This window comes from Chenopodium album, chromosome 22, assembly GCF_948465745.1.
Source record: "Chenopodium album chromosome 22, dcCheAlbu1.1, whole genome shotgun sequence".
In the NCBI taxonomy this organism is placed as follows: domain Eukaryota; kingdom Viridiplantae; phylum Streptophyta; class Magnoliopsida; order Caryophyllales; family Amaranthaceae; genus Chenopodium; species Chenopodium album.
The window spans coordinates 2,573,431-2,598,436 of record NC_137855.1 but is presented as its reverse complement, the minus strand read 5'-3'; the positions used below and the strand labels follow the sequence as shown (position 1 = coordinate 2,598,436).

General features: G+C 34.9%; 4 protein-coding genes across 5 annotated transcripts; 3 read left to right on the top strand and 1 right to left on the bottom strand.

The window, feature by feature from the left end:
* Positions 1 to 3,778: 3,778 nt before the first annotated feature.
* Positions 3,779 to 7,740, top strand: LOC145603680 (elongation factor 1-beta 2-like). 2 transcript variants are annotated; one of them, XM_081659628.1, is made up of 7 exons: positions 3,779 to 3,956; positions 4,630 to 4,746; positions 5,440 to 5,518; positions 6,003 to 6,123; positions 7,164 to 7,277; positions 7,371 to 7,546; positions 7,637 to 7,740. In XM_081659628.1, exons 1-6 carry the CDS (start codon positions 3,874 to 3,876, stop codon positions 7,532 to 7,534), a joined length of 678 nt encoding a protein of 225 aa, XP_081515754.1. In that variant the 5' UTR covers positions 3,779 to 3,873; the 3' UTR covers positions 7,535 to 7,546; positions 7,637 to 7,740. The 2 variants fall into 2 exon arrangements, with proteins under 2 accessions (XP_081515754.1, XP_081515753.1); XM_081659627.1 differs by having other exon boundaries at positions 7,371 to 7,740.
* Positions 7,741 to 9,062: 1,322 nt separating this feature from the next.
* LOC145605656 (putative E3 ubiquitin-protein ligase RHC1A) lies at positions 9,063 to 11,052 on the top strand. The gene is made up of 2 exons (XM_081661730.1): positions 9,063 to 9,220; positions 9,727 to 11,052. Exon 2 carries the CDS (start codon positions 9,827 to 9,829, stop codon positions 10,823 to 10,825), a length of 999 nt encoding a protein of 332 aa, XP_081517856.1. The 5' UTR covers positions 9,063 to 9,220; positions 9,727 to 9,826; the 3' UTR covers positions 10,826 to 11,052.
* Positions 11,053 to 12,487: 1,435 nt separating this feature from the next.
* Positions 12,488 to 19,007, bottom strand: LOC145604658 (uncharacterized). Its single transcript, XM_081660566.1, has 14 exons — positions 18,632 to 19,007; positions 18,476 to 18,516; positions 17,992 to 18,084; positions 17,804 to 17,878; positions 17,225 to 17,274; positions 16,364 to 16,453; positions 15,500 to 15,556; positions 15,291 to 15,360; positions 14,976 to 15,077; positions 14,721 to 14,773; positions 14,059 to 14,209; positions 13,866 to 13,950; positions 13,386 to 13,514; positions 12,488 to 13,015 (listed from the first exon to the last, which is right to left on the bottom strand). The coding sequence occupies exons 1-14, from the start codon at positions 18,921 to 18,923 to the stop codon at positions 12,834 to 12,836; spliced, it is 1,470 nt and encodes a 489-aa protein (XP_081516692.1). The 5' UTR covers positions 18,924 to 19,007; the 3' UTR covers positions 12,488 to 12,833.
* Positions 19,008 to 20,274: 1,267 nt separating this feature from the next.
* LOC145603748 (prohibitin-1, mitochondrial-like) lies at positions 20,275 to 24,456 on the top strand. Its single transcript, XM_081659725.1, has 6 exons — positions 20,275 to 20,416; positions 21,129 to 21,322; positions 22,035 to 22,151; positions 22,926 to 23,096; positions 23,396 to 23,608; positions 23,976 to 24,456. The coding sequence occupies exons 2-6, from the start codon at positions 21,137 to 21,139 to the stop codon at positions 24,165 to 24,167; spliced, it is 879 nt and encodes a 292-aa protein (XP_081515851.1). The 5' UTR covers positions 20,275 to 20,416; positions 21,129 to 21,136; the 3' UTR covers positions 24,168 to 24,456.
* Positions 24,457 to 25,006: the final 550 nt, after the last annotated feature.

The window sequence follows — 25,006 nt, the reverse complement described above, 5'->3', positions numbered from 1 at the left end:
ATATATATATTTTTTGACAAGAAAATGAACAATAGTTATATATTTTGTCACTTAAGAATTCCTAGAAAGTGATTAGCATTAGTGTACGAAAATTTAATCTAAGATGATGTATCATGTACTAACTAGGCTAGTCATGAGTGTTGGGGCATATTAAGAAGCTGCTCCTACATCACGGTGCTAGTACAGACCGTGAGAGCTCTGATGAAGCTGTGTTCGGTAAGCTAAGGAGTGGGTTGGGTCACGGTGTTGTTGTTCAAGACCATGAAGGGGTGGTAGAAGGGCACGCAGCCTGCTTAGCTTGTAGGTAAAACTATTGTCCTTGGTGTGCATGCAAATATGCAATGGACAACTTGTATATTAAACAAACTATGTGACCTACCAAAACAAACTTTATAGCTACGTACGTACGTACTATTATTTATTTATTTAAGTTAATTTAAAAGAAAATGTACATGCCTTATTATTTAGGGGCATACAAGGTATGATTTATGGATTGGAGAAAATATTTTGACTTTGATTGTAACAATTTTAAAATCTTCAAAATTTGCTTGAAAGGATTGCAACAAGGATTACACTTATCATATAAACCTTTTAGAGATTTTGGGATCATATAAATACATACTCAGTATATATATACTTGGGAGTTGTAAAGGAAAATATTGAAACATCTTAATTTGTAGATAATACAAGTACATCTTAACAATCTTTCAAAAAAAAAAAAAAAAAAAGTACATCTTAACAATTTATAATAGGATTGGACTAAACGACTGCTTGATTAGCTAGGCCGAGATACTGATTATACATGGGAATGATGAGATATGATACATCGCAACATGGATCAAACATTAAGCAAATACTTGGTGCATTGTAAAGATGATTACTCCGTAGTAATTATATCCTTGTGATATACGGAGTACAATATTTGACTATTTACGGTCTCCCTATATAGCAGTTATATCTTTCACACTGATTGAATTTAATCCACTGAAAATTGTCAAACTTGGACAGGGGACTTCTAATTTCTTCTTTATTTCATTCACAAAACCAAAAACTACTAGCTAGCGTTGTCAAGAACAAAAAGAACTGACAAAATATTTGTTACGATATGAAATACTCCGTAATACAATAATAAGCTTTGCAATTAGCATTTACTACTAATCAGTAACCTATATACTAAAGGCGAATAAAATATGACACTTGTCAAAATCTTGTTAAATAATATCCTGACAATTTTTTATTTACCTTTTTTTGCCAACTTATCTTTGGAAATTTTTTTCCAACTTTACTACGGAGTAATATATATTCTTTCCCTCGTAAATATATTTTATTATATATTTGTACGAAATATACATATCATACGGGTATATACAACCAAATTTACTACGAAGTATTTTTTTTTAGAAAAAAATATCGAACTTTGTCATACTTTTTATAAAAAGAGAAAAAATATACAAAAAAATTGTTGAAATACAAATTTTTGTAACTCCGTGCATTTGCACGGGAGCATAAACTAGTATAAAGTATAAACACATAATACTTCCACAAACTTTTAAATAAAACGGATGTTCAGTAAATTACTGAACATCCGTTATAAAATGACAATAAAATGCGCAAAAGTTACACTAAAAAGCACAAAAGTTACTCTGACATATATAAGAGATATTATGCTTTATTGATAAATTTGACAAAAGTGACACTAAATTTGACAAAAGTGACACTAAATTTGACAAAAGTGACACCCGATGTACAGTAAATTACTAAAAATCGGGTATATACAAAAGTGATTGTAATACTTCATGTGTCTAAAATATGCAGTTTTTTATAGAGAAAAAATAGCTCTCAAAAGGCACATACAAAGCCCATTTTCTAAGTAATGGATGTCATAGGTCCAATAGAAAAGAGGTTATCATACATTAGCCCAAATAATTCTGAAACTAAAGCCCAATTGACCGATGACAAACAAATCACAGGATCAAGCGCCAAATTCCAATGAAGTTTGTGAGTCAAGTCAATTAATCTACTAATATTTTTTTTTTGGTGCAAATGAGGGGAACAAACCCCGGGAAAAGCAAATATAAAACAAACTAAGCAGAAATTAAATGTGGCAAAGCCACCTCTACACTATCCTCATGTAATATGCGTCCTAACTCGATAGGAGGGAATTGAATCAACTCAATTTGGTTGTTCTGCACGACTCCATGATTAGCAAGCCAATCCGCCGCCCTATTAGCTTCTCGATACACATGTATGATTTGCACTTGCCAAGAGCCATCTTCTATTAGCTGCTTGCACTTCTGAATTATGTGAAATCCCTGTCCTCGGTTTACATTCTGGTTACTTAGAGCAGCAACAACACTCTGACTATCAATCTGGACTTGTAATTTTTCCACTTTCATTCTTAGTGCCAGTTCCAATCCGTACTCAATGGCTTTGAGCTCAGCTATGAAAGCATCACACACTCCAATTTTCAGGGAAAAGGCATGTAACATTCTACCAGATTCATCCCTCACAAGCCCCCCCCCCCCCCCCCCCCCCCCCCCCACCTGCTGGACCAGGTGAACCCTTGGCTGCCCCATCAGTATTCAGGGCAAGCCAACCAACATCAGGTGCCATCCACTTTATAAGGGCTTCCTGTCTAGCTCTTGTTCCTTGCTGAGTGCTTGCCTGATCCTCACCAAGCACCCTCCAACATTTCATGTCATTCCAACATTTCTAATATCCAATGCATCTTAAGATCACATGAGCATTACAAAGCCATCATTTGTCGCGTGCCTTAGTCAAGTCATTGCATTGTGTAGAAAAAAACAAAAAGAAAATAAGATTAACTAATAACTATTCAGTAAACCTTGTTGTAAGGACTTGTGACTTACCTTTATTATGCAAATCGCATTTTTTTTCTTCGCGACATGCTAAAGTTGGGTGAGCCACAAAAAACATATATTTGAGGTGGGCTCTAGCTATGCAAATGTAAAAGAAAATCCTTGGAAGTGTTTGGTTTTTATAGGTTAGGACTAAAGAGTGAGGCTTGATGAACCCAAACCTATAACGATTATGCTTGGTTAAAAAAGGTCGGATTGAGAGCGTTTTGAGTTCAATTGAGTGACAAATTATTAATAGTTGAAGGGAACTAATTATTCTACTTACCCCTTTCATATTTTTTAAAAGTGTATCACTTCCTTTCTAACAAATTATTAACCCACAACCTCCTTCCCTTTTTTTTTAAAAAAAAAAAAAATAAATCTTTCAAAAAATTGACTTAGGACATGTTTATATTTACTTAATTTCAGTTCAGTTCAGCTCAGCTCCAATCAGTTCAGTTCAGTTCAGTAAATGTGAACAGACCCTTACACATTAAAGTCCAAAAACCCGTGCCATGAGAAGAGCAATAGCAAGAAAATATGTGAACTATCACAAAATAAAAAAAATTGTTACTCGTACAGTCGTACAATATTAGAGGAACACATTATTTATTTTATTCCATTTAGCTTCCCTCCCTATAATCAAATGTGGTCAAACCGATGTAGTTAGAAAAAGCGAATGAAGACATGGAGCAAGTTGAACTGAACATAAAGTACATAACCAAAGTACTCGTATAAGTATTTGCGTAAGATATTTACTTGTAAAAAAAGAAAAAATAAAAAAAAAAAAAAAAAAAAAAAAAGGAAAGAAGTGGAGGAAGTTTAAGTGTTTAACAAAGGAAAGAGGTTTATGCGAAGTTGGAATATTCGGAGTTTTCCCAAATCTCTAGGGTTTTGGCATATAAAAAGTAATTCACCCATCAATTCTTCTTCCTTTTCTCTCCGCCTCACTCTCTTCTTCAACTCTCTCCCACTCATCTCTGTTCTTCTCTCTCCTCAATTTTCATCCTTAATAATGGCAGTTTTCAAGGATTTGCACACCGAGACTGGTCTCAAATCCCTCGATGATCACCTTTCTGGCAAATCCTACGTTTCTGGGTAATTTTTTTCCAGATTTTAATTTCCTTGTTTTGCTCAAATTTTGATCCAATTTTATGATTATTATATTATTAGTTCTTGTTGATTTGTAGCATTGTTATTGATTTTGTAGCTGAATTGTATTGAATTTGTAACAATCTGATTGATATGCATGTTTATTGATTTCAATTGATTTCTTTGCCGCTTCGATTTTAACTTAGTTGTATGTAACTTTTGATGATTGAGCTTGTGTAAAATTCTATGGTAATGTTGAGTTGATTGTATACAATATGATTTTTGGGTGCTGATTTTCAAAAATTTGAAGTGGTTTACAAACTGGATTGGGTTTTCCTTAGAGAGATTTCAATGGGTTTATAGTTTTGATTTATTGATAATATTGTGATTAAAAGTTGCAAACTTTTTTAAATCGTTTTGGCTTTTGTTGATTTTTGCTAATTTTATTGGATCCATAATTTATGTAATTGTATAAATCAATGCAACATTATATCATTGTATGTTAGCAATATAACATTGTTAATTGATTATATAATTTAATTAGATCCTTAAGCATGAAAATTCACTGAAATAGAGAATCCCAATTATATTTTGGATTGGAAGAGTATTGCCCATGTTTTTTTTTTTTTCGAAATTTCTATTCTAATCACTAATGTTTGTAAACTTCACTATTGTAAAGGGATGAGCTAACCAAGGATGATATCAAGGTGTACTCCGCCGTATTGGAGAAGCCAAGTGATTCTTTCCCAAATGCAAGCAAGTGGTACGAGAGCGTTTCCCAACAGCTCGCCGCAAGGTTTGTGACTGATTTTCACCATTTTCCAACCTTACCAATTCGCTATTAGCTTTAGGATTTGTCAACCACTTATTGATAATGATAATAATGATATTACCTGGATGTGTGGAAGTTGTATAACATCAGCCATTTAAGTTCGGTTTAGGCCTAAGATTCATACTTCGTAAATGCTAGTATCCTTTAACATCATCTGCATTACTTCAACTATTTTCAAGAGATAAGTGCATTGGGACGTGTGGTGATAAAAATATCTTAGAATTGCTGCTACTGAATGATATTAAGAGCTAAAGAGAATAGGAGATGGTCCTTCAGTTATTATAATCAACAATTAGAGCTTGTTTTGTTGTCTTTTCATTGGGGTTCATTGTCAATATTAAGAACATTAGAATTCTTATTTCGTTTGGCGGTCTCTTTCTCCTTGATTATAGGACATGTATGATTTGAGATCACATAAATTGAATTGTGTTATTATCCCATAAGTATCCATCACTAATTTGAGTTTTACATTTCAGTCATTGAGGTAATACGGGTAGATCCAAAATTTAATGAGTTTTACCCTGCTTGCCCATCCTTTTGCGGTTATAGATAATTTTATTTTGTCTGTTCTCCAAGATTATTTTTGTTCTTTTGGAGCTCTCAAGAGTGGTTCAACATCTGATCATTTTTTATTTTTTTTTTCATTTACAATGACAGTTTCCCTGGCCAAGCTGCCGGTGTGAGATTTTCTTCCCAGGGAGCTCCAGCTGCATCTGCTCCTGCTGAGGAAAAAAAGGTTTGTTCTTAAATTTATTTGCGCTTCTTTAGTTGTCTTTTGATACAGAGATGGTTGTAACTTGTGATGCACTAAGGTAAGAAATGGTACTGATTACACTTGCTAATGATATTGATAAAAAGAAATAACTTTGCTTAATTTACTGTTTACTCATCAAAATCAAGTGATATTCAATCAGTCACTAATTTAAGAAGCTGTATGATTTATATAATTCAAATGATAACAATGAGCAATTTGAATGAGGTTGATCATATGGTTTTGTAGTAATTGTATATGTACTAAAAGAAAGTTTAAAAAATGGCTTGAATGAATACGGAGTATTGTTTATAAGATAATCTGAAAGTGCTGCGATCTCAATGTCAAATTTTTTTTTTACATATTTTTTTTAAATATGGCCTATGAGGCTATGATATTTCTTCTCCTTCTGTCACTGTTTGATAGTATTATGGTTCTCTTATGCAATTTTTGTTTTGTAAAATTGCAGGAAGTAACTGCTGAAGATGATGACGATGATATGGATCTCTTTGGTGATGAGACCGAGGAAGAGAAGAAGGCTGCAGAAGAGAGAGAGGCAGCTAAGAAGGCTTCTGGAAAGAAGAAAGAAAGTAAGATTTGTCTTTTGAATTGTGCCTAAATTTTCTTAGTTTTCTTTGCTTTGCTTGGGGTGCACTAGTCAAAGTTTTTGTTCTGAAAGTTATGTGATCTCTCTATGTCGGTTGAGTGGAATTGCTGAAGAGACAACTTGTGTGCATTCTGTCAGCGTTAAATTTTCGAGCGTTACACCTGGATAATGGGTGTTATGCATGAACTAACGCTAAAGTAATATCCTTCTCCAGAGACTTTTATCCTATAGTGGAAGAACTATAGTCTTTCCCTTTGGAGTTGGGTAAATTGTTCAATTTACTGTCATAGTGTCATATATACGTGGAAATAGTCTTAGATAATGCTTCATAACATAGAGGTTGATTCATCAATCTTTTAATCTGTGATCGGATATCAATTGAATCTAATTGCAGAAGAGAGAGACTATATGTTTTATATCATTGAGTGCAAGCGTTGAATTTCGAGCGTTACACCTGGATAAATGGGTCTTATGCATGAACCAGCGCCAAAGTAATACCCTTCTCCAGAGATTATAGCTATAGCGGAAGTACTATAGTCCTCTTTTACTTTGGAGATGGGGAGATTGTTTATTTTACTGTTGTATGTGCTTGGTGTTATCTTAGATAGTAATATTTATAATTTGAAAGAACTGTGATCTCAATTTCAAATGAATCATATTGTGGAAGAGAGTACTATGTGCATTCTGCCATTTTCTGTCAAGCGTTGAATTTCGAGCGTTACACCTGGATAATGGGTCTTATGCATGAACCATCGCCAAAGTAATACCCTTCTCCAGCGATTTTTTATCCTATAGCGGAAGAACTATAGTCTTCTTTTCCTTTGGAGATGGGGAAATATTTTCATTGTAATATACTAATATGTGCTTTGTGTAATCTGAGATAATAATTCTTCATATGGATGTGCACTCGTTTGGGTATTGTATGACCGGCCCTTTATAACTCTTGGTGAATTCATTTCACGTGAAACAGCTCTATAGCCCATGAAACTTTTTTGCCTCTGACTATTCTACCTTTGTAATTAGGTGGAAAATCTTCCATTCTTCTTGATGTGAAGCCATGGGATGATGAAACCGACATGCAGAAGCTTGAAGAGGCTGTTCGCAGTGTCCAGATGGAAGGTCTCACATGGGGAGCATGTATGATCCTATCTATTTCCAATCTCACCTTTTACAAATTTCAACTTTGCATTATTATATGTTGAGCTAAATGTCCCACTATTTTTCCTGCAGCCAAATTGGTCCCAGTTGGTTACGGTATTAAGAAGATGACAATCATGATGACCATTGTTGACGACCTTGTGTCCGTCGACAACCTCATCGAAGACTACCTCACGGCCGAGCCAAGAAACGAATACATCCAGAGCTGTGATATTGTTGCCTTCAACAAGATTTAAGAGGACTACATAGTATAGCTCTATTCCGGGTTTTAGTAGTTCTTAATCTGGGATGCTTTAGTTTTTCTCTAAAGATTTTGTTTTCATTGCATTGTCTTATAGGTGGTGTGTATGGTTCGATGGATGAGTGGGGCTGTAAAACTCCGAGATTTATTTTAACGATAACAGTTTTAATCAAATCGGATTCTTTGTTAGTATTCTGGGTACCGATTTGCTTCCAATCTGTGGACTATATCAGTCATTAAGCTTGTTCCAAGTCCAGTGCAAGTATTTACGGAGTATTTTGTTCTTCTCCTACGTTTGGGGGTTGGTGAACCTAAATTCGGTGTTTTTCATGATTTTCCAAGCTATCATTTGTGAAAGTAACATGACTACGGAATTCTTTTCTCTATTGTGAATTTGTGATGATGCAAAGGGTGAATAAGTAGTTGTAAGTCTCTAAAAAATGCACACTGAAAAAGACCTCGTCTTTTGACCTTTTCAAATCTAGTTTTATAAGCCAATAACTAACAATATACGAGGTTCATTAATATCAATGACAAGTTTAAATTGATTTTCTTATTAATAATGCGTTGTAGAATATTACAAGTACTAGTTGATTGTTGTTACGTGTTATAATAATATCTAATCATAAAAGAAAATTAAGTGCTATGCACGGTATTGACTATTAAGTAAGTCATGACGGTTATAAGATTAAGTTTCGATGTGTACATGTGTATGAAATTATAAATGTATGATAAAAGTTTCTAATATTGTTTATTCCAGCTAAGCTTAATTTAGGTGGAAGATTATTGCAAGTGAGTTATAACGATAACTTAGATTATGATTCAACGCCTACATAACTATGAAAATTATAAATGTATGACAAAAATGTCCAATATCATTGTTAAATTAAGCTAAACTTAGTTTGTTATAAGATTATTGATTACACATAATTCCCCCCCCCCCCCATTATTTATTAATATTGTCGTATTATATGATCATACTTTGTATAAATTAATACTTCCTTATCTCTTAAAATTGTTTCATCCACCCTATCTACTATAGATGGATAAGCCTTATTAATAAATAAATAAATTAATTAATTAAAAGAAAAAAAAAAAAAAAAATTTATTTCATCTAAAAAAACAATCAAATTAACAAGTTAACCTTTGTTATTGGTGTCTAAACGTTGCAAATATCATAAGTGAAGATTGTATTTGTAAATTCAATAGCTATAAATGTAAATTTTTTGGTATTTGTTTTTAAGAAAAAAAAATAATAAGTGTTAACAATCATCAAAAAAAAAAAAATAATAATAATAATTTCTCCGTTATAATTATACAAAGTCATTTAGGTCAATATTTATGAACAAAAATAAAAGTATGTGGAAAAAACAAAGTTAACCCATGAGACAAGGCAAAGGCACGATAATTTCCACATTCCAAAACCGCTGACATCATTATTAGCGTTTTCTAAAGGTATGCGTATTGCGCACCCCTAGCGCATTTTAGCGTTTTCACCCAACCAACCCCATCAATCATCTCTCAAAATTAATTTCCAATGGCTCTTATCAGATTCTAGAATTTCTTATTCCTCTCTTTCTCTCTCTAAAATTCACTTTCTCTCTCTAAAAAAAACACACATTTTTCAAACAAACACTCTTTCTCTCTCCTCTCGTCACTTCAGTTTCCATGGTTGTCTCTGGTAAATCACTCTTTCTCTCCCTTCATAATTTATTTTTTATTTGATGGGTTTTGATTTTTTTCATCTGGGAGTGATTTATTTTTGGTTATTATTAATGGGTTTTATGTAAAGTTGTGTTCTTTAATTTTAAACTTGATGTTTTTGTCAGCATCTTGTTGTTTAATTAAGTTAATTTGATTTGGGTTTTGTGTTTTGAGCATTTGTTGTTTTGCATGATTAGATTGATTTTGTTCTTTGAATCTGCTTTTCATTTTGTAATTTTGGTCAATTTCAGATCTTACTCTTGATTTGGGATTTTATGGATGATTGAATTGGTGAATTTGGTTTTAAGATGAAGTGATTTTTTGTTAATTGAATTGGGTATATGGGATTTTGTTTGGTGACCTTGGTGTAACATTTGTAATTGAAGTGTGAATATTTTATCTTCCTGTTAAAATTTGCAATTTGTTGTGATGAATTTGTTTGAAAAGTATGATTGAACATTAGAGTTACCAATTCTGATGCAGGGTGATTCTTGGGTGTTGAAGTTAGTAGATTTGGGGGATATTTGAGGGGAGAGATTTTGATCAAGGGGAAAGAAGTGAAAAGCGAGGGATTGATTTTACGATGTCGAGTGGTGGAAATACACACTGGTGTTATCAATGCAGGCAGCCAATTCGCCCTCGAAGCCGAGGCACGATTTGCCCTTATTGTGATGGAGGGTTTGTGCAAGAGTTAGAGGAGTTAGGTGGTGGTCCTGGTCCTGGTGGATATAATACTACGGCTACTACTAACCCATATGGAATGAGAGATGGTCCTGATCAATTACATGGAATAATGGAAGCTTTAGACTCTCTGATGATCCGGAATAATCCCGAGCATAGGTTAGGATTAATTGAAGCTTTGGATGCATTTATGGGGCAAAGGAGGAGATATGGTTTAGATGCTGATCGTAGCCCTTGGTTGATTTTCCAAGGGCAAATGCCTGGAAGGATGCCAATGCCTAGAAGTGGTGGGTTTGAGATGTTCTTCAATGGAAACCCGGGAATTGGATTGAGCCGGGGAAATAATGGTGATCTGTTTGTGGGGCCTGGCCTTCAAGAGTTGATCGAGCAGCTAATGGTTGACAGGCAGGGGCCACCACCAGCCCCTCGAACAGCAATTGATGCAATGCCCATAGTCAAGATCACTCGGGCACATATCCAGACTGATTCACATTGCCCTGTTTGTAAAGATCAATTTGAGTTGGGCACTGAAGCTAGGCAAATGCCTTGTAATCACATGTACCATTCTGATTGCATTGTCCCATGGTTGGTCCAGCATAACTCATGCCCTGTTTGTCGCCATGAGTTAGGGTCGAGTACTTCAAGTGCCAGACAAAGCACTAGTAGTGTGAGCAGAAGAAGTTCCAGTAACAACTCAAGAGAGAGAGGAAGTAGTGACCAGAATACAAGCAGGAGGAATCCATTCTCTTTCCTGTGGCCTTTTCGTTCATCAAACAGTAGCAGCACCCGTGAGTATGTTCCAACTAGCGCAAGCAATCCCTCCCCACCCCCACCGCCACCACCTCCAACAACTCATGAGAATCATGAGATGAATTACAGTGGCTGGCCTTTTGATTACTAGGTTATGTATGTGTGTAATCAGCATTGCTTGAATTACTTGCTGTCTTTGCTTGCATGCCTTGGGTATCAATTTGGCTATTTTAACTGAAATTTCGTAAATATGTTGAAATGGAACAAAGTTGCCTCAGACAATGACGATGTTTTGGTCCTGGTTCCAAGAATTTTACAGGTTTCTGCCTTTTTTTTTTCTATAAATATTTTCAATTTCTGGGGGTAATGCCTCGTGTAGATATGTTCATATGTATTATCAAGTTTCTTTTGCTGGTGCCATCTGTTTCTGTTAGAGAGTATTTTCTCTCAGTGTCCCTTGTCCTTCTATGTTTTCTAATGAGTACTTAGCTGGGGTTTTTTGAGAAAACTCTACATACCGGAGCCTCGTTATTTTGAGGTATCGGGGTGGTTTCATTGTGGGAGTTTTATGAAAGCTCATCTCGATCATATTCACTGTTGTTGTATACGTTATTTTGGGCTGTTATTGTGGTGGTTTTGACAGCCGCCTTTAGGCTTTAGCTGGTACTCGTATGAATATTCTATCCTAGTAATGTACAAAGTATTAGCATATGAATCCCATCCCTTTTAGGATCAGTCTGAGAATCAATTCTAGAACATGAGACTATTTTATTGAGTTGACGCTCATTGGAGGGAAGGGCATGGGAATAAAACTCGCCGTATGGAGTATGTCAAGTTAGCAGTGGGAACCATTGAAAGCCATAGGTTAGCTTTTTGGTAGAGGAATTATTCCGGTGACTGAGACGTTCATGTACAAAATCTACCCTAAAGTTTACATACAGCTTTACTCCAGTTCATCATTGAGAGGGACTTTTTGGTGACTGAGACGGCTGTGTATGTTTGGCTACAAACTTAAAGAGATGTCCATGTACAAAATCTACCCTGAAGTAGGGCATGCTTTCCATGTGCTTCTAGTTATTGTTAGTGTTGCATGCGACTGGCTACAAAGCGACCGAGCAGTATTTTTTATGGACTGTTAGTACTCTGAGTCCCCTCAGCATTTCTTATGCTGCTCTTTTCATATCTCCTTAGCGCAGGGGGGTAGTATGTGCATCCAAGTCGATTTTAATGTGTAGGGTTCAGTCTTGAGAGAAGACTTTACCTTGATGTATTTAAAATAAAACGTAATTTATTTTCTTTCGACATTAGTTTTTATTTTTTCACCTTGCAAATATTGATTAGCTGGTGAAATCATGATAATGAATATCTTGATTGTTTGCTAGCTGTAGGTTGATAACATAAGATAAGATGAGATTTTTGAAAATTTTATGGATTAGGAACTACATTGATAGCAAGTTATCTTAATTTACCTTTTAGGAAAAAAAAAAAAAAAAGAAAAAAAAAAAGAAAAAAATCTCAATTCGTTACTTTTCTTGACTTAAATCTGGATTTATCTTCACTAAGAAAAAGATTTTATGAAGGTTATGCCTTTTTGAATTTAACAATGTAAAATATATCCATGGATTCCTCCAGATTAATAATTGTAACAGATTCTATTTACCGTTGTATTATGAGGAATATACGGGGTATAATGTCAAAGAATATTGTTGGCGATTGTTTACAGTAATTTTTTGTTTTTCATCTTCTTTCATTTTCATTTCAAATTAAACACATGAAGGGGAATTGATTAAATATTACGGTTTTAAGCTAAATTAATGATAATATAAACCTCAAATCTTTCTTTAGTATACGTCAAATATCCACCATGACATTGAAATGAAACAATGTGCATAATAACAGGCTCAAGGAGCTAAACATCATTGCGAAATACTTGTATTAAGCTTGATCAATATGATCATTAATTACATGTACATCCTAATGAAGGTTTAGTATATGCAGTTTTTACTGACGGACGAGCAGAGTTCTAATCATCCAAGGATTGCTTGCTCTCAAAAGCTCTACTTCAAACAGCTTCTTGTTATTCTAGCCTAAATCTCAAAGCTGTGTTCTTTTTCAATTTCTGTTCTTGCCTTCTTTTATTGGAGCATGTCACAAAATTCTTAAGAGAGATTGAAAGTCTTTAGTATTTCTGATGAAATGACCCATGCAGCGGCACCTATCACTAGGGAAAGTGTAACCTTTCCTCCGGGAACCTGCTGGGGCACCTTTGGGAGCTCTGGCGAAGTCAAGTATCTGTCTGACCAAGACATCGCTGCAGGAAGAATTCCGAAAAGCACCAATACTGCAAGCTTACAGATTTTGTTAACAACTAGACATATACACCGTTCATCCCTAGATAATAAGCCGCTATTCAAGACCGTCCTAAAAATATAAGCAAAAAATTCAAATATACTTTGTAATATAATAGAAACGTATCCCTCTTCTATTAGACTTCTCCCATATTACCTTCAATGACACCCTTGACTAAACTCCAAAGGCAACAATGGGAAGTCAATCATAAAACTTTGGATAGTGGATGGATATGGTACTGATAATTCGTTTGTTAAAAATGCTCCCTTACACAAATGTGGCCTATTATCTAGAGATGGAAGGAGTAAATATACTACAATTTACATAATTGGACAACTGAAAGACGCAAGGCATATGCTTACCACCGTATGTTCCAGCAAAATCCAAAGCCTTGAAAAAAATTTCGGGATCTAACAGGGCAAGCACCAACGGTGGGAACAAAGTAATCAAATATGGAAGTGGTTTGCTTTGTCCGGCTGGGAGTTTCAGCACTGCAAGAACGGTTGGGAAAGCTCAGTCTTCAATTAGGTAACAACCAAAAGATGCATAAGATACCAACTTTTTTATATTTCACCCTATTGGAACATAAATTTCTAACATTTGCACTTCCTTCTACAAAAAAAGAACTGTTTTTCAAAACAAACCTCAATATTGTATGTGTGCTAGAGAAAATGAAGCCAAGACCAATATAATTACAAGTTTCTTAAAATCATCATAACTTTTCACAAAAATTCTCATTTGTGAAATAAAAATCGTCAGTCAATGTGAATTATATAATAAAGCCATATCAACAATGCAAGTATCATAAACAATTCTAGAGCAGGAAAAGGAGAAGTGCTTACAGTCAGCTAAGAAGTCGGCAAGTCCCAGAACAAATCCAATGTATGATGTTCCAATAGCAAAAATTGAAAATGTATCTACTATTGGCTGCATTGCAAAAATTCCAAAAAAACAGAAGCAATTTGTAGAATTGGTCAATCTGTCTCCTCAGAGTCAACAGCACCAAAACTATCAAGAAAACTAAAGTACAATTACCCCAACAACTCCTTTGCTTGATCTAAGTTCTTGTAATGGGTCAAGAATCTTCCCGACATCTGAATCTAGATTAGTGAATGTACCAAGAATTACTCCATTCCAAACAAGAAATAGAAGCAGGGGAATAGCGGTTCCTACGACAACTGCTGTCCTGCAAGAGAACAGGTTTAGTTTATTCTCAGAATATACCAGAAACAAGAGCTTTAGTTGGCATAAAATCATATTGCAAGCTGGAGTATATATTTATGCTATGTAAGCTTGACAAAGTATGTTCACTTCAGTACCATGCAAGAGGATTAAACAGTCAAATTCATGATCATTACCTGTATTTGATCAACAATATGTTAAAACATACTATCAATTGGTGCAATAACCTTTACGATAACATTTCTTAATGTGCCAATGATGAAGAGAGGACAGGCAGTCCATCTATTATAAAGGGTCTTTCTGTAAAAAGAAAGTCCCCGGGATTATGAATGGTTGGAACAGCATAACACAGCTAATTATGGATGGAGGAAATACTACAGAGTTTAACCATTTCTTTGTCTATATTGACTCTAGCATTTGGTCTAGATAGCACCACAATGCATATAATTGTACTTCACAAATTGTCCTAAGATAATGAAATGCAGCAATGATAAGAATGCTAATCAAAGATTCACCTTACTTTTGACAGGTCACCCTCCAAGTTTGTGCAAACGACAGGCACCACGTTCTGAACAAACCAAAGAAAGATGTGCTTCATAAACAAAATTAATGAGCTAAACAAATTGTGAGACTTGTATCCAGATTTACCTTCAATAAATATTATTTTAATTACATATGTATTGAAAATAATTAATGGTTGATTGGTAAAGTTAGACAAGAAAAAAAGAACGAGACACACTTTTAAGGGACATAGGGACTAGCTTACTTACGTGATAGACATACGCAAGTGCTATGACAGGTATACTTGAAGGCACAGCTTCAAAATTGGCCTTCAAAAGAGCATCAAGATGTAGGTCTGCACTAGCAACGACCTGGAGATAGGAAATCATATTCTAATTAAAAAGTGAAGTGAAAAGCTGTCTTTAGCACAAAAAATCATGGTTCCGCCTAATATAAACATGGCCAAAATGAAGCAGCTCTAGCACATCCCATATAAAAAAGAAAAAACTAGAATAGATACAGAAAGAAGAGGGGCAATGGGAGAAGGCAGAAGGGTCATTCAGCTCATAAAGAGGAAGTCTCACCACTAAAGCTGTAAATGCAATAATGATCCCCAACACTAACAGTCCATTAACAGCACCAATGATACGCTGGCTGCAAGATAAAAGCAAAAACAAATTTTATCTTACACATACCTTCCAAAGAGATGCAGAGAGAGTAAAAAAAAGAGTATGCCCTATCACAATAATATTGAACAGTATGCAGTAAATCTGAGCAAAAGGCTTACACATACCTTCCAAAGTAACATAATCCTCCAAAAGCCAGTGAAAACAATGCCGCACTTTCCCATCTATCATAACAATTATATTCATCAAAATCTGTATACTAGATCCACTGCATTAAATATATATGTTTTGATTGTGTTACAACTTGCACCAATTTCATAACAGGGCCCACTGTATTGCTCATTGACACTTGCAAGTTGTAAACTACTAATGTAACCAGCAGTGGTGAAAGATGAAATGAAGGTGGTAGCAATCAGCAAGCAATGTTCTTATCAAGAACACAAGTGTAATGCAGCCAGAAAAAACTGAAGGTTTGCCAAATAAAACTCAAAATGTCAGCTACTCAGCTTGATGCTAGGCTATGCTGAACCTCTGGCAGACTGGCCAAGTCTGCAACCATTAACCAATAGCATAGCTACAGTGGCTAATTCAGTTCAAAAGGTAATTATAAAACAAAGATACAGTGATGCGCAATAAGTCCAGACCAAGTCAAGAATTACAGAAGGCTCAAATACATCATCAACTACAAGCGGAGAGACTTGCATATAGATGCCTTAAAGTCAAGCTGTAAACTCTACCCATGAGAGTCGTTTCTTAACCAGAATATGCCTACAGATAAACACACCACCCAAGCTTACCTGACACATCAAACCTTATTATAGGACATGGGAACACAGGGCTAAATCATTTATGTATACTTTGGATAAACCCAATGCAAACTAGAAGATAAAAATATTCACATGCAAGGATGATAACATCACTGTTATTTCAATTGCCTATGAGCACTCAGAAAATAACTAATACCAACAATAAATGCACTGATGCTTTACCAAAGGTAAAGGAGAGGAGATTGCTAGAAGCATAGCTCATACAGTGGAATACCAAGGTAATTTGTCAATATATCTGATGACCGTGCCGTGTAAGCAACAAGGAGAGCGTAGTGTATAAAAATGTATGACCAGCTGCAGTACAAGGAAACACAGTCGATAGTTAATATACAAACAGCAATCCTCAATAGATTCATTAAGCAGAATAGCATCAGGTAATAAATTGAAATTCTTGTTCCATAATGCACAAAAAGTAAAAGAAGAAATGTTTGCTGCAATATTTAGTTAGAATATTTTGGGAATTTTCAAGACAAGCTAATGCAACTCAATTAAAAATGTCATGCAGGATATACAACTGAAATCAATTGCTCGGGCACATGGAAGTCTATCTCACACTAATGTGTTCCTTTTTCATATACATCTTCAGATCTTCTCCAATAAGCCCTTTTTTTTTCCTATGCCAGACACCCGAACAAATAAGCTCTAATAGTATGAGGCTTGAGCATATCGGGTTGTTTAACAGTCACTCTTTTGCTTAGCTTTAATTGTCTAGTGATCAATGCATAGCAATGTAATGAGGATAGACTTCTACGACCTACCCTTATTTACTAGAGCTAAGCTGAACCACTATCTTTGTGAAGGCTCCGCTTATATCACGGCATCACTCATCCAAATTTTTAAGACAAATGAGATGTGCATTCTGAAGTTTAAGTAACAGAAATCAGTCTTACTTAAAGGTTCAAGGATTTACAAGGGGTAATAATCCTTGTAAAATAGTTTAAACAAGTCAAAAGTTAAGATCCTAGACAAAAGTAGAACTTATTATTTTCTTCTAAAAGCTTCAGAAATAGGAGACATTAGAAGTTTATTATGTACATAATCATAAATCAAAACAAATTGTCTTACCAAGTGACTTGAACTCCCACTGAACCTACTGTTCTCTTTGCCATTGACACCTGAAAACAATTTCCAATCAATAATATGTCTGCTTAAGAAAGACACAGGCAACATTCGTTTCTTAAAAAAAAAAAAAAGTTGCTGAAAGCCCGCAGTTTAAAAATTACACCATCAATCATTGCATATGAGCAAAGAAGTATTGTTCACAATTTTGGGGGAAGGATAAAGCGACATATAGGTCATATACTGATTAAAGATGTTCAAAGTATGATAGTGATACTTGATAGTTGGTGTCATGAACAAATGATGCATGACATTCCTTAAAACCACAAAATTAAACATTCCTTTTACTGATCCAGATGCAGATGCTCTATACAAAATCCAAGCTCAAGCTCCAAAAAGAATAAGACACGAAAGTGTTGCATAATTACAAGAGGGAGTGAAATGAAACTTGCAAATTTTATGGTTGAACTAATTCATGGCCTAAGTTGAGTTTCTCAAACGAGTAAGGGGAGCTGTATTTTCTTGTCCATTCAAAATATTAACAATCCTGAAGTCTGAAGATAATAATAATAGGGCATGACTTACCAAAGAGACACCCCCAGAACCCAACTCGCACATTGTATTTACATTAACTTCAGCAATTAGCAAGCCAGTTGCAACCTGCATATGTTCAAAATTACTGTTAAGATCATCCACCACTCCACCTGTGCATCAGTATATGATCACTATTCAGCCATGACAATCAAATGAACGAGTTCACTGCAAATCCCTACCATATATACCCAACAACCAATGCACGCCACTGCAGAGGCAAGAAACCCTGATTCTTGTGTCACAGCAGGAATTGCTAAAATCCCTGCACCTATCTGTAAAGTTATAACAGTCAGGCAACCTCGGTGAAAATGAGTAAACTACTAATCATATCAAGTCCATGTTATAGTTGAAGCATACACCATAATGAGAAAAAATTGAGCATGTAAAAGCACAATGTAGTCAAATGCTTCTTTAAAAGCTAAAATTTGACACCTGATAACTCAGTCAGACCCCCTCCCCCCAACCACACACACACACTTGACCACAGTCATAACTCAGAACACGTAACACCGGATATTTCTTCTAGGCCATAACATAGCCGCTTTCACTTGCATTAATCCCTCAACTACTAGGTGGGCACATATAATTCAATCCAGAAATCAATAATATACACTGAAAACACTCAAATTGTATGCACTAAGCTAAATTAGGAGGTGGGCATACCGTAGTTCCTGCCACAAGGAAGATTGAACTGCTAAGGCTACCTGTCAACACAATTTAAGAAAGAAATGATGTTTGATCAAGAACACAATCAAAGTTCAAAAATAAGAATTTAATTATAATTACAAGCAAAACAAAAAAATAAGCTAGAATTCTAACCAGGTTCATGCTTCAAAGTGGCTTGATTAAGATTTGAGAACAACCTCTCAAATTCATTTTTTTCAAATTCTTTTCCCAATTCTCCTTCTTCCTTTTTGAGTGATTTTTGGGTGGATTGGCTTTGTTTTTGATAAAAACATCTTAAGCTGGGATTTCTGAGGTGATTAGACAAATGGGTATTGGGAAATTGATGAAATTGAACAGAATTTAAGGGTTTAATTTGATGAAGATGATGGTGAAACAGAATTTGGCGGGTTTTGGGATTGAACATAGAAGCGTTGAGCAACGCCATTTCTCTTTCATCAAGTCAAGAGTCTCAAGACATGAAATTTTTTGCAATAAAATTGTAGTTGGTTCATGTTGTACGAATTGTGAGCATTGGAAGGGTCCACGTTATCAGCAAGTAGATCAGTAGATGTTCATTTTACTTAGTTTTGCTATCTTTGCATTGATTCCATCATAGCACATTTTGTACTAATCTAGTCTGATTTTTAGTTGGTAATTATTTGATTTCATATGTCAATACTACTCACTTTATATGATGGATTATGAGTTCAAAGAGTTTATATATGAAGTATGGATTATACAAGCTCAATTTACATATCAATTGTAATTGTACCCTCTTTGATTAGGCAATTTAGAACATTTTCGACATTATGAGTACAGACTACAGAGTACCAATTAAACTCCAACAATAGGTGTACCTCTTAGGGATTGTAGCTGGGTGTGAGCATGACTTTGATGGTTAGTGAGACACATATAGATATCAAAAGTCATACTCGCTATAGGTGGTGGGTATGTGATACATTTGAAATTATGTACGCCTTATATCCGACTAATACACCCTACATCTACCCACTGATACTCTTCATATCCATCCATTTGTCTAATCCTTACTTTGTATTCACAACGATTTACGCGTTTTTATTTATTGAAAACTAAATAGTTTCGATTGGGATGTAAGTGGGTAGTAGATAGATGATATATGAACATGTGGGAATGGATTAACGGGTGTGGATATTGGATGTACACCTACCATGGGTAAAAGTTATAAAAAATTCAAAGTGGGTATGAGTACGAGGAGATCCGCAGCATCTTATTCTTTATATCATCCCTTAGGGCCTGTTCACTTCAACTTAATTTCAGCTCATTTCCAATCAATTCAGTTCAATTCAGTTCAGCTCACCTCCTAATTTCCTTCTCTCATAAAATATTCATTTAAGCTTTATTTAGTTCAATTCAGTTTAGCTCCAATCAGTTCAGTTCAGTTCAGCTCCTAATTTCCTTCTCTCATAAAATATTCATTTAAGCTTTATTTAATTCAGTTCAGTTCAGCTTCAATCAGTTCAGTTCAGCTCAGTTCAGTAAATGTAAAACAGGCCCTTAGACCACATAAAAATCTTCAATTTTTTCTACGATATTATTATTGTGATTATCATTATCTGTATTCTTTAACCAAGATTGGAGCATTATTTTTTTATCATCACCCTACTTAAAATATTTTAACAAAATTGGTTTTTTTTTTTTTGTTTTTTTGTTTTTTGTTTTTTGCCTTTTGTTGTTGTTGTGGTGGTGGTTTACAATCATACAAATATTGCATTGTGGAGTGTATCTTGTTGGAAAAGAAAAGTAAATAAGAAAAATCAAAAATAGAAGCGAGTAGGTACATAAGGTCATTAACATTACATTACGAACCAGCCTTGTAAAACCCTAAACCTCGATTACAGGCTACCCACTCGCCCACATCTCTCTTTTCTCTCTCACTCAATCGCAGGCGCCATCCAAGTAATTCCTCTCTTCCCCTTTCTCTCTCTTTTTTCATATCATTATGTTCTGATTTCAACTCTCAATTTGTCAATTCTCGATTTCAATTTTCCAATTTTGCTCACAATTATGCTTGATTAATCGATTTAGGTCTGAAATGTTTAGTCTTTCTGGGGTTTTTGTATCTAATTTTTCTGGGGTTGTAGCTAATTTTACTGGGGTTTTTGCTGCTAAATTTTCTTGGGTTGTAGCTAATTTTTAATGTGTTGCAGGCTTTTGTTTATACAATACCTTTACTGTTAGGACTGAACTATAAAAATGGAATTTTTATTCATTTAAGTATTTATTTGTTGGGTTTGTGTTTTCTAATACATAGGAGAATTGCTTGTACAAATTGTTACCGATGCAACAAAGGAATTTGATGTTCTATAAGTTTGAGGTTACTTGGTTTCTGCAGATTTAGCTATTAATATATTTGAAAGATGGTAACTTTGATCCTATTGCTTTGATTCATACGATATGATAAATGGGTTTGTGCTTGTTTATGTCAAGGTATGAAATGGCCCTATTCTGTGTAATTTGGTGCTCGGGATTTGTGTTTAGGGTCAGCTACTTTACTGCTTAGACAGAGTGTTATTGATGCAACAAAGAATCATTATTTGGGATAGTTTGAAGCTTTTTTGAAAAATGATCTCTAATAATTGTTTGGGGCTTGGGTTGTAAATATTTTCAGGTTGAAACATGAATTTCCAAAATGTTAAGGTTCCCAAGATGCCTGGCGGTGGCGGTGCAGCGTCTGCTCTAATTAAGGTCGGAGTTGTCGGTGCTGTTGGCCTTGGACTCTATGGAATCACTCATAGTATGTACAATGTTGAAGGTGGTCATCGTGCTATTGTCTTCAATCGCATCTCTGGTATCAAGAACAAGGTCAATATTCTATTGAATACAGCATTGCTTTAATTGTATTTTCTTATATTCCAGATTTACTTGCTATTTTATACTAATTGTACCATTTCCATTGTAGACACATATTCCATAGTCTTATTTTTTTCAGTTGATTGTATCAGGGCACATCTCTTATTTATGTGAATTGTGGGCCAAATATCTTTTCAGAATAGATTTCAACATATTATAATTATACTACTTACAAAGTATTTTGTTATGTTTTGCAATATTGCATGACATCTTGAGAAAAAAAAGGGTTATGACTTGAATTTTTCTTGGTACAATATATGTATAGTTAATATCTTTGTGAGTGACATGGGAAGCAATTCCATTTCATGTACATGATCTAATAGTGTGCAATGGTAAATAATATTGCTAATATATTTTAGGGTCTTTCTTGATTTTATATATATATATATATATATATATATATATATATATATATATATATATATATAATAAGTTAATAAAAAAAAAAAATCCAGATTTGTGTATTTGTTAAAAATTTGATAGATGTTTTTTATTTGTTGCTCAAAGAAGTTAGATGTATAAATTTGATTTCAACTAAGCGTAAGACTCAGTCACTCAGACATGTGAAGTGAAGAATTTTGAATGGCCAATTTTGCCTTGGTTAGGAATTCTTTTTTTTTTTTTTTTTTTTAAAAAAAAAATTTCAACTTTTTATTTTCCATAGGTTTACCCTGAAGGAACACATCTCATGATTCCATGGCTCGAAAGACCAATCATTTATGATGTTCGTGCACGACCTCACCTGGTAGAAAGTACATCTGGAAGTCGCGATCTTCAAATGGTAAGTTGATGCTTTATTTAGTGGTGTATGTGTATGGAACTACATATGGTATGTCTATAATGTACATGCATGGACTATTGCTTTATAATATCTTATTGTTGTCCATTTCTCTGTATGGATATGTGTGGGCATGTATGTGTGCATTTCTTGGCTATAGATGTCCACTTTCCATCCATTATAATGTGTAATTGCTATACTCCTTTGTGATTGATCTTAATATATGGACTCTCCTCTAAGTAGGGCCTGCCTTGAGAAACATGAAAAAAAAAATTGAGGGGTATTTGATTCTGTGTCAAGTCGTTTGGTGTAAAGGATAATGCTCTTCCTAATTGCTTGCATCGCAAGAGTAAACCAAGTTTCTTCCCACACTCATTTTTTAGATGTCAATAGTCTACTTCTATCACATCTTCATGAGCTAGAAAGAGGATTTCTATCTTGCAAGAGAATAATCTTTTTGCCGCAAGGAACCTGTTTAAAGCTATAGCAAACCTTCTTTTACTTTTCTCATCATCTTTTGGGCCTCCTACACTGTTCTAGTTGAAACATATAAGCAGATAGAAAAAAAATTGAATTGTGCTTTCGACTTATAGTTTTGACATGATATGAAGCGCGAAAAATAGCTTTAATTTTGCGTAGTTTGTAGTTACGCATATGCTAATTAGTTTTCACACCGGGCTCTGCATGGGTTCTGAATTCTATCCCCCCTGTATTAGATAGTTATATTTGACCCTTATTGATCGTATGTTAGCTGAATTACGTAATTGTGGTTTTCAGGTCAAGATCGGTCTTCGAGTTCTTACTCGCCCTTTACCAGAAACTTTGCCGACAATTTACCGTACACTTGGTGAAAATTACAGTGAAAGAGTCTTGCCATCCATAGTCCATGAGACCCTGAAATCTGTGGTTGCCCAATACAACGCAAGTCAGCTACTTACTCAACGTGAGGTAATTCGTTATTTCCTATTTGCTCGAGTTGATAAATATACATTTGTATAAAATAATTTCAGTGCTTCATGGATTTTGTTATATTATACCTTCTCTGTCCCTTATTGTTTGCACCATTTGACCCAAAAAGCTCTCACATAAAGTGGGCCCATGGTGCAAACAAAAGGGGACTAAGGGAGTATGCAGCTAAGCATTGATTAATGAATGGCTTTAAAACTATCACATATGTTCACAACTAAATTGTAAGGAATATTAATAAGCTATGCAGATTTAAGTTATTTTTTCAAATCATCTTTCAGGCTGTTAGTAGGGAAATTCGAAAAATATTGACGGAAAGAGCTGCAAACTTCAACATTGCATTGGATGATGTGTCTATTACCACTCTTAATTTCGGTAGAGAGTTCACTGCTGCAATTGAAGCAAAGCAGGTAGCTGCACAAGAAGCTGAAAGAGCCAAGTTCATTGTGGAAAAGGCTGAGCAAGACAAGAAAAGTGCTATTATCAGAGCACAGGTAAGAGCTATATTTGTTTACAAATTGCAAAACTGTCTAAAAATTAAATTGTTCCTTGTGTGCATTTATTTGACAGTGTTCACTATTTTGTGTCTGGACTCTGGAGTGTCATTTGATATTTCTAAAATACACCGCTCAACATGTCAAATGTGTTGACTGTTGAGTGTGTTTTCCTTATTTAATTTTGTAGTTCCTTTTTGTCCAACAGCAACTTGACTCGTCCGATTTGATCTCAGCTAGCCTAATTCAGTAGATGCATAGGAGTAGCATTTAACGTCTTTCTTGTTGAATGTGTATTTTTTAAATTAGGTTCTCCTGGTTTTTGGTTGGTGTTAATGTGTCTACATATCTTGTTTTTGGTTGACAGGGAGAAGCCAAGAGTGCTCAACTTATTGGTCAAGCTATTGCCAACAACCCAGCTTTCATTACTTTGAGGAGAATCGAAGCTGCCAGGGAAATTGCCCATATAATCTCTAATTCATCAAACAAGGTGATGTTGAGTTCAGATGATCTTCTGCTCAATCTTGGGGATATGACACCAGAGGCACCTAAGAAGTAAACACCTGGTCTGCGGTGGAATTGTGCAGCAGCTGGGTTTGGAAGGATTTAATGGAAAGTCAAAGAAGTTTTAGTTATTGAGGAACTTCTGTAAATGCCAGGCTTTGACAATACTCAGATGGTTAATTGTTTATCAAACCCTTTGACTGATCATCGCCTTCAATTTTAAGTGAATTTTGCCTCAATGCTTACGGAATAAGCAGCCACTCTCGTTATAAAACTTGAGATCTTTATTTTGGTGCTCATATAATGGATGTTGATAGTAATCGTTGAATTAGAAATTGCTTGTTTAAATACAGCAGCATTTTTCCTGGATTTTATTATAGTGTTCATTTAAACCTTGGTTTCTTTGCGGGCTATTTTGAAGACACAGTTTTTTGTGCTATTTTCACGTGTGCTTGGTGTGCCAAAAATGTGTTTCCCTTCTTTGCAATAGTGAAACAAAAATTTGTTCTCTGTGTTGCTGTGCGGATAATTATTTTATACGATGAAGGTCCATTGATCGCATTCGTACTGCACAAATACATGTTACGGACTCATCTTAGGTTTCTATACCAGTATGCCTTTGCGTGGTTTAGCTATATCTATTACTAGTAAAACTTTTTAGTTTTCCAAATTATCTCCGCATGTGTAAACTGGTCTAAGTCAGTAAATGGATATATTTACAGATCGTAATACTTGATGTTTGGCTTAGATTTCGAAGCCTAAGATAAGAGTACTAGAGTGTTCATAGTTATCGTCACTTTCCATTGTGCCACAAAATCTCCATTTGAGACTGAGAAGAAATGGCGGATGAGAAAGCATTGGAGAGGGAAGAAGAGCGGCGAGGAATGTTACCAC

What these genes read in the sequence shown, in the direction of transcription:
- LOC145604658 (XM_081660566.1), bottom strand. Translation starts at nt 18,923, where the DNA reads ATGGCGTTGCTCAACGCTTCTATGTTCAATCCCAAAACCCGCCAAATT. An exon ending in CACTTTGAAGCATGAACCTG is followed by an intron (nt 18,517 to 18,631) that starts GTTAGAATTCTA and finishes TTGTGTTGACAG; the next exon opens with GTAGCCTTAGCAGTTCAATC. An exon ending in TTGGTTGTTGGGTATATATG is followed by an intron (nt 17,879 to 17,991) that starts GTAGGGATTTGC and finishes GAACATATGCAG; the next exon opens with GTTGCAACTGGCTTGCTAAT.
- LOC145605656 (XM_081661730.1), top strand. Translation starts at nt 9,827, where the DNA reads ATGTCGAGTGGTGGAAATACACACTGGTGTTATCAATGCAGGCAGCCA.
- LOC145603680 (XM_081659628.1), top strand. Translation starts at nt 3,874, where the DNA reads ATGGCAGTTTTCAAGGATTTGCACACCGAGACTGGTCTCAAATCCCTC. An exon ending in TCCCAACAGCTCGCCGCAAG is followed by an intron (nt 4,747 to 5,439) that starts GTTTGTGACTGA and finishes TTACAATGACAG; the next exon opens with TTTCCCTGGCCAAGCTGCCG. An exon ending in CTCCTGCTGAGGAAAAAAAG is followed by an intron (nt 5,519 to 6,002) that starts GTTTGTTCTTAA and finishes GTAAAATTGCAG; the next exon opens with GAAGTAACTGCTGAAGATGA.
- LOC145603748 (XM_081659725.1), top strand. Translation starts at nt 21,137, where the DNA reads ATGAATTTCCAAAATGTTAAGGTTCCCAAGATGCCTGGCGGTGGCGGT. An exon ending in AGCTACTTACTCAACGTGAG is followed by an intron (nt 23,097 to 23,395) that starts GTAATTCGTTAT and finishes ATCATCTTTCAG; the next exon opens with GCTGTTAGTAGGGAAATTCG. An exon ending in GTGCTATTATCAGAGCACAG is followed by an intron (nt 23,609 to 23,975) that starts GTAAGAGCTATA and finishes TTTGGTTGACAG; the next exon opens with GGAGAAGCCAAGAGTGCTCA.